Source organism: Antennarius striatus, chromosome 11 (assembly GCF_040054535.1).
Source record: "Antennarius striatus isolate MH-2024 chromosome 11, ASM4005453v1, whole genome shotgun sequence".
Classification (NCBI taxonomy): domain Eukaryota; kingdom Metazoa; phylum Chordata; class Actinopteri; order Lophiiformes; family Antennariidae; genus Antennarius; species Antennarius striatus.
Genome location: NC_090786.1, coordinates 2,825,001 through 2,833,498, shown reverse-complemented (window position 1 = coordinate 2,833,498; position 8,498 = coordinate 2,825,001). Strand labels below are relative to the sequence as shown.

The window sequence follows — 8,498 nt, the reverse complement described above, 5'->3', positions numbered from 1 at the left end:
TGTGTCCATTGGCTTCCACTGGGTCTTTTTCTCATGTCCACCCCCCCCTTCCCTTCCCTTCCCTCTGCCTCCTCCCCCCTCCCTCTCTCTCTCTCCCTCTAATGACCGTCCATTGGTGTTGTTCCTGCGCGTCCCGGCCGTCCCTCCTCCCACTCCCACTCCCACTCGGGTGCCTCGGCCCTGCCCATGTTTTTGTATGTCGGGTGTCCGTCCACCGCCTGACGTTCAAGTTCGCCGGGAACGTCACGTCCGTGCACTTGAACTTGCACAGCTCAGAGGGGGGGGGAGGTGGGGGTAGGGGGTGGGAGGGGAGGGGAGGGGGGGGGGCTTTTGCCATTTTTTCCATCTCTCTCCCCTTCTCAGCTCTCTCCATCTACCTCTCTCTCACTCTCTCTCTTTTTTCTCCGCTCTCCTTTCTCAAAAAAGCCATGACGGCGATCCCGCGATCCATCTTCGCCTCCGCGCCATCTTTGTATTATTTCTAATTTATTTTTATATATATTTTTTCCACCCCCCACCCCCTTCTCTTTTCCTCTCGTGGATGTCAAAAGGCGTTATTGGATGAAGACATTTTTTTGCCCCATCGGAGTCTCCTCTCTCACCCCGGCTCTTCCCGATGTGATCCGCGCTGAACGCCGCTGCCTCCAGCCACCATGTCTCGCCGCAAGCAAGGCAAACCCCAGCACTTAAGCAAACGGGATTTTTCGCGTAAGTAGAGATGAAACAGCTTCCCTTTCATTTCATTCAGCAAAAAAAAAAATTTAAAAGAAAAAGGGGGGGTTTAAAGGCAAACAGGACCTTGTGTGGACGCTTTACGCACCGCTCGGACCCGCAGGTCAAACTGGACTTTAACAGGAGGAGGAAAAAGTGCGACAGCTCCGTGCGTAAGAGATGTGAAAGAGATAAAAGCCACACACACACACACACACAAAAAAAAGTTTTGCATGTCGGTGAGAACGGGCTTCCGTATGGGGGGGCTTTTAGACGCACTCGCTGTGGCTCCGCTTTGCCCCACGGTCGCTCCGGTCAGTGGAGAAACGCAGAGCGCGTCCTCTCTCCTTCCGCGGAGCTCCAGCAACACGACCAACCCCTCACCGGAATATCACTGCCTGATAATCTGTTTTCATCTGGTTCTATATTTGGATTATTTTGAGAAAGAAAAAAAAAACTTGGAGGTGGATTTTTTTTAATTTTTTTTTAAACATTTTTGGATTGAAGGGGGGGGGGGATCTCGTGGCTGAATGTTTACAATCAGCAGCATCGATTTGTTTTTTTTACGCAGCTGTGAAAATCCTAAATGTCTCTCACGTAGATTCAGTTTATTGACGTTTATAGTTCAGACTGGGGGTGGAGGGTGGGGGGCTTTAATAATAAAAAAAAACCCGACCACACACACCCGCCGCAGCGCAGCAGAGTTGGAGGCAACAGGACGGCGGCGTCACTCGCGATTCCTGTCATTTCTGTCATTTCCACTCCCCCCCCCCTCCACCCCAAAAATGAGCCCCAATAATCGGACCACCTCAAAATTCAACTTAATGTTTTGTAGAGCTTCAGGTCCAGCGGGGGTGAGACGCCGGGAACAAGCGACAAAGATTCCAGCCATTTTTTTTTAGATGAGTCTGCAAGAATCCGTCTTTACGCGCGGCGGTCATTCCTCCGCAGAGCTTGATTTTGTGATTTTATCTCATGCAACTAGAATGAAACGTGACGAGGAGGAGCGGGTGAGTGTGTTGTGGGGGGGGGGGTAAAACTGCGGTTCGATTTGCAAAGTGGAGGTTTATCGCCTCCCCATGTGCCGCAAACCCGCTCCGAACTGACGTTAAAACGAACCAGATTATTGGTATTTTTTTGGGGCGCATCTTTACGCGCAAGTGTTTGATTGCGTTTCGGGTGTGTGTGTGTGTGTTTACTGGCTGCTGCGTGTGTTTGATTTGGAGAGGAGTGTGTGTCTATGTGTGTGTGTGTTGAGTGTGTGTGGCCCCGGTTTGGTGACAGCGCAGGTTTCATGACGGTTTGCCGTCGCTAGGAGGCAGAGCGCGATCAGAAAATCCAGAGCTCGACTTGAACCTGATCAGTTTCACCCCCCTACCCCCCCATATCTACACGGGGCCACTATTCGGCAATCTCTTTAGAATAAAAAAAGAAGGTATACAAGAGAGAGAGAGAAGGAGGGAGGAGGACAACCCCCCCTCCCTCCTTTATCCAAACCTACAACTCCTCTTCCTCACCTCAGACCCACCTTTTCTCCTCCTGTCTCATTTTTCGTGCATCATATTTTACATACATGCATGCTGCAGTCAGCAGATGCTGTGTGTGTGCAGACCTCTCCTTTCACCCCCCACCCCCACTCCCCAAAACCTTCCACAGCACACACACACACACACACACACACACACACACACACACACACACACACACACACACACACAGATCCACATTAGTTACAACATCACACAGATTATTTCCGGTTCTAGCTTCTGATTATTTCTTATTTTTATTGGATCGTTTTAGAATTTGCTGCGTTTCTTTTGTTTTACTATTTAATCAGGTTGAATTTAACAGAATTAATTCATTTATTATTATTATTTTTAAACATTTCTTGCTTCAGGTTAAATGACATCACTAGAAGTTATTCCAGAATATATTTCAAACACTCTGATTTGGCTTCAGTTCAGTTTCAGCAGTTTTAAAAAAAAATGTTTCACAGGTCGATCAGACAGGTGGAACTTTTTATTTCCCTGTTTTTCTATTTCTTCACGTTTTAAATGAAAATTGTATTTGTGTGCACGTTTTTTTGTTTTCTTTTTACCTCATTTAAAAAAAAATTTTTTCACCTACTTTCACTTTCTTAAAATAGACATAATCATGTATAAATTTATATATTTATACATGATTAAATTTAACACGAAGCTGCTTTCAATTTATTGAATCATTTTAAAGATTTAAGTCTGCATGAAATCCAAAATATCAGAGCGTTAGATTATTTTTTTTTTGGTCGCTTTTTGTCCCCTGATTTTTTTTATTTTTTTTGTGCGTAAAGTTCTATTGACCCAAAGTTAAATCAAAGAGGAGAAGAGATGGGGGAGAGGAGGAGGAAGAGAAGGGGTGGGGTGTGTGTGGAGGTGATGGTGGGGGTGTGAGGGGTGTGTGGGGGGGGGCAGTAGCTGTGCTGTCGGTGCAAACCGGGAATTCGTGGCGTTATCTCCACGTCCCAGTTTGCACACAGATGTCGTGCAGGATTGCTGCGTTCAAATGATATTTCCTTGAGGGGTTGTAGTCCATATTCACACACACACACACACACCCCCTACACACACTGTGAATCCCCCCCCCCACACACACACACACTGGAACATTTTATCCATTTTTATCAGACAAAATCTGTCCCGATCAGCCAGACGGTGAAAATTAAAATCTATTTTTTGACTCTCGGTGGTTTTAAGTTCATTAAAACGTGAAATTGACGGGATGCGTAAAGAAGGTCAACACCCGACTCCTCCTCACCTTGGGTGGGGAGATTTTCTTTAAAAAGAGAGAGGGTGGGATGGATTATGCCCCCCCCCCCCCCTTCCCCTCCCCGATTCGGTGCCGTTCGGTTCGGACAAATAATTCGGGATTTAATCCAACCCTGAAGGGATTCGAACCGAACGCGTCCCCCTGGCCCGAGTTCCTGACGCGTGAGGTGTGTGTGTGTGTGTGTGTGTGTGTGTGTGCGCGCATTCCATACATTTCCTTCATTAAAAGGCGGCTTTGCCCCCCCCCAACACGCCCCCTCCTTTAGTATCGATCCGTTACCTTTGATCTTGAACCGGATGTGAAGCGTTTAGTTTAGTTTTGCGCGTTTTTTTCCAACAAATTCTCTCATCAATAAGGGAAGAAGGAAACACGGTTGTTGGTTCTAATCCCATCTTTATTATTTCTACCCCCCCTCCCTCCCTCTTTTCCACCCCCCCTGCAGCCGAGCCCCTCTCCACGGCCGTCGTCTCGTCGGAGGAGCTGTCGGAGCGCTGCTCGGAGCATTCGGAGGAGAGCGGCAGCCTCAACGGGCACCACCCCCACCCCCACCCCCACCACCACCACCCGGGCCCCCCCCACGTGGGCCAGCTGGCCCGGCTGGGTCACGACGCCCACCCCCACCCCCACCCCCTGGAGCAGGACCTGCTGACCTGCGGCCAGTGCCAGGCCACCTTCCCCCTGGCGGACATCCTGCTCTTCATCGAGCACAAGAGGAAGCGATGCCACGGCCCCCCCTGCCTGAACACGAACACGGGTCGGGGTCTGGACAAGCCCCCTTCGCCCTCCCCAGGACTGGCCCTCACCCCGTCCCCCGCTTTGGGGCCCCTGCGGGGCCAGCGGAGGCCCGTGGAGGTGGGGGTCCAGGCCACGCTGGCGGAAGACGACGACGACCGGTTCTCGTCGCCCCGCGGGAACTGCCCCAAACAGGAGCCCCCCCTCCCAGGTGGGTCACGTGACCGGATGATGAGGGGTGGGGGGTGGGGGGGTGCTGCTGGATGCGTGGCGGTTGATGCCCACGTGGTTCTGATGCGGTTTTATGTGCGTGAAAATAGAAGCAAAGGTTTGTGTGTGTGTGTGTGTGTGTGTGTGTGTGTGTGTGTGTGTGTGTGTGTGTGTGTGTGTGTGTGTGTGTGTCGGTGCCAGATGTTGTTGCTCGTGTTGTAGCGCGTCAGTGGGGTGTGGGGGTCTGGGGGGGTCCACGACACATGTTGTCACTGATCTCCATCCAAACCTGCTGGAGGCTTCAGGAGTCACGTGACAGGACAGGGAAGGAACCTGATTGGCTCAGAGTTGTTGGGGGGGGGGGGGTGTGAATAGGGGGTGGGGGGTGCTTGGCTGTTGTCAAACAACACGGGGACGTCACGAGAGAACACGCCTCTGCCCCCCCCCAGCTGATAGGAAAGAACACAGTGTGTGTGTGTGTGTGTGTGTGTGTGTGTGTGTGTGTGTGTGTGTGTGTGTGTGTGTGTGTGTGTGTGTTCACATTTGGCCATGGTGACCAAATCCCACAGGTCGGTGGTGAAGAGACGTGTGTGTGACCTTGACTTTGTGTTTCCAGTGGTCAACGTGTGTGTGTGTGTGTGTGTGTGTGTGTGTGTGTGTGTGTGTGTGTGTTTTGGTTTCCTTATCTTCTAGTTTTATCTTTGTTCTTGTGAATTAACACTCATTTATTTGCTGTGGCGCCATTTTTATAAAAAATGTTTTGCATATTAATTAGGAGGAGTTTCTTTAGGGGGGTAAACGGGGGGGTAAACGGGGGGGGGGGGGTAAAGTGGGGGGGGGTAAATGGGGGGGCATTGAACGAGGCCTTCGTTTTAGTTTTTTTTTAAATGATCTCTGAGGCGCGCGTCTGTTTTATTTTTTAAAGCGCGCGCCCTGCGCGTCCCCGCGCCGTGACGCGACGTCTCCGCTCCCCCCTCTCCCACGCGCGTGCGCGCGCAGGCAGACGGTCACCCGCTAAACTGTTATTAGAGTGATTTACATCATAATGCAGCGTCTGGCTGGAGAAAGGGTGTGTGTGTGTGTGTGTGTGTGTGTGTGTGTGTGTGTGTGTGTGTGGGAACGTCTTGGTCGGAACAGCTGTACTCTCAGACTGGGGGGGGGTCTGATGTTCATGAGCCCCCCCCCCTTTAAAATCAGTTTAATTATTTGATCTATTTGGTTTTTATTTATTTGTTTGTTGTGTGGCTCCTTCAGCCGCTGGACCCCCCCCCACAGACACAGATAGGCAATAATTAAAGCCAGAGCCCCCCCCCCCCTTAAATCCCCCCCCCCACACAGGACTTTCATCCTAATTGAACCCAAACTGTCTCAGAAGTAAACAAGAAACCAAAATATGTTGGAATGTCAGCCGCCGTCCAGAAGAGATCCTCATGACGTGTGTGTGTGTGTGTGTGTGTGTGTGTCAGCTAGCAGTAGGCAAAAAAAATCAGGGATGCAAAAAGGCAGCACACACACACACACACACACACACACACACACACACACACACACACACACACACACACACACACACACACACACACACACGGATAGAACCCCCCACCCCCACCCCCATCTCCATTTATTCTATTAATCCCTGACTGAGATGAAATTTCTGATTATAATCCCTGAGGCGCCCCTCGTTCAGAAACAGCATCGCTAATGTCTCAGCAGAGAAATGTGTGTGTGTGTGTGTGTGTGTGTGTGTGTTTATTTATATCTAAGAGGTTAAAAAATAATAAAACATCTCGACTGGATTATTTCCTCGTTTCTTGCGATTGATTAAGAATAAAATCCGTCCCTGGTGACTAAAACCACGAGCGTCCGGCATTAGCCCGCTAATATTAGCTTCATCATCAATACCCGATGATGGATCAATACCCGCTGGGCCCTTCCTGATTAGCATCCGTGGCTAACGCTACCCAGATTAACACTCGTTCCCTCCTCTTCTTCTATTTTTTTCGCGTCCATCTCTTCTACGTTAGCAGTGAATGCACATCCTGGTGCGAGCCGATCGATAGTGAATCAATCGCGCCGCGTTTGGCGCGTCTCACGCCGCGGCGAGCCCCGCCGTGAGGTTCACCATCGCTAATCGCTAATCTAATAATCTAATAATCTAATCCCGCTTTCTCTTTCTTTCTTTTGTTTCTTTTTTCTCCCAAAGTAGAATAAAATCAATTCTCATGTCGTGGACGGCAGCGGGAATCCGTCTGCGTCGGCAAATTTGAATGAGCGTGAACACGTCCTCGCACGAGGCTAACGCCACCAGCGGCGGGCTAACGTGCGCTCGTGAGACGGAGGAGCTGATAATCTGTGCCGGCGTGTTTTTAGATGCAGCGCGTAAACTACAAATCGACTGAACTGTTGCTGCTGATTGGTGTTTGGTTGGTTGTGTGTGTGTGTGTGTGTGTGTGTGTGTGTGTGTGTGTGTGTGTGTATGTGTGTGTGTGTGTGTGTGTGTGTGTGTGTATAATTCCCTGAAACGAGGAGGAAGAGTAGAAAGGAAACGCTTTACACTGGATTAAAAAAAAAACGATTTGGAAGTGTCGCCGTTTTCCTCCCCAGAGCAGATACTACATTTCCCAGGATGCTTTGCTTTCTCTCTTTCAAACTCTTCAGCTCTGGGGTTTTGTTTTGTTTTTTTTTGTTTTTTTTGCAGCCTTTCTGTCGTAAATCTGTGGTTTCCCGGCCCACACACAGACGCCGCTGACATCACGATGACATCATCGGGGTTTATTTACGGCGCAGACGACGTTATGCAATCGCTTCTCTGAGGCGGAACGCAAGAAAAACCGATCCGTCTGCGTGGAATTCCCCCGTTAAACTTCTCAGGACGAGCCGGACGAGTCGGACTCCTGCGAGGTCGACGGCTGCGACCTTTGACCTTTGAGATCCTCACCTTATTATTTGAGGATTTAAATCAGCTGTTTTTTTATTCGCCGCGTAAACTCGATTCATCATCACGGCCGTAACAAACAAAAACTGCGATTATTTATTTAACGGGCAGGTTTTACAGCAGCATCCGGCGCCGTCTCCACGGGCAGTTGCGCAGGAAGTGATGCGTTTTACACGTGGAATAAATAGAAGGAGAGGAGAAGAGCAGGGGCGTGATCACGGAATAGACAACAACCACAACACAAAAAAGTGGCGAGGAGAGAGAAAGACGTCAGGCCGCGATGGACAGATGCACCCTGGGAATGGCGGCGGCGGCGGCGGTTTCCAAAGACGGATCCGCAGAAAACAAAAGATCTCCCAGATGATTGTGGTGTGAAACACATGCAGTGGAATGATCAGACGTTAAAGGGCGCGGCGTTACTTCCTGTTTGGCGGCGGTGGCGGCGGCGCTGAAGTGTGTGACGTCGGAGCGCCGCTACCGTACGTACGCCCGCCGTGATTGAATCGTGTTTATTGATCCGGCTGCTCGTGTTTATGCGGAGCGATTCGACATCCGCGCCGCCGCCTCCTCCTGCTGTTTCTGGCTCTCTCGCCGCTCGCGGTGTGTGTGTGTGTGTGTGTGTGTGTGTGTGTGTGTGTGTGTGTGTGTGTGTTTATTCACAAGAACACACACTCGGCTCTGCGCTCGTGGAACTCTCTTATTATGTCGAAGGCCTGCTCATAAAACTGTTTATACACTACAGAGCTTATTTATACAGGCCACGGGATTACAGGCTGGGTATACATACCCCACACACACACACACACACACACACACACACACACACACACACACACACACACACACACACACACACACACACACACACACACACGTGTGTAGAGCTGTTGACGCTCAAACCGCCTGAGGGTGTGTGTGAAAGTTACGTATCCGTACTTTTCTGCGGGACGATCAGACGAAGTTATCCGTCTTTCAGGAAGTGTTTGTAAAAAAAATAAAAATAAAAAAAGATTCCGTCACTCCGTCAGACGTGCGTCTCCACGCTAACGTCGTTAGCGGCCGTTAGCCGCCGCTGCCGCCGCTAGCGTTCACGTCCTGCCATCTG

The 8,498-nt window shown here is 50.2% G+C and overlaps 1 protein-coding gene across 1 annotated transcript in view; it reads left to right on the top strand.

Annotated features, from left to right (window-relative positions):
• The first annotated feature begins 460 nt into the window (after positions 1 to 460).
• The window catches only part of bcl11aa (BCL11 transcription factor A a), a 38,404-nt gene continuing 30,366 nt past the window's right edge, over positions 461 to 8,498 (top strand). The window contains exons 1-2 of the mRNA XM_068328241.1: positions 461 to 708; positions 3,959 to 4,459. Of these exons, the coding sequence (XP_068184342.1) occupies positions 654 to 708; positions 3,959 to 4,459 (556 nt within the window). The 5' untranslated portion in view covers positions 461 to 653. The remainder of the gene's footprint in view (positions 709 to 3,958; positions 4,460 to 8,498) is intronic.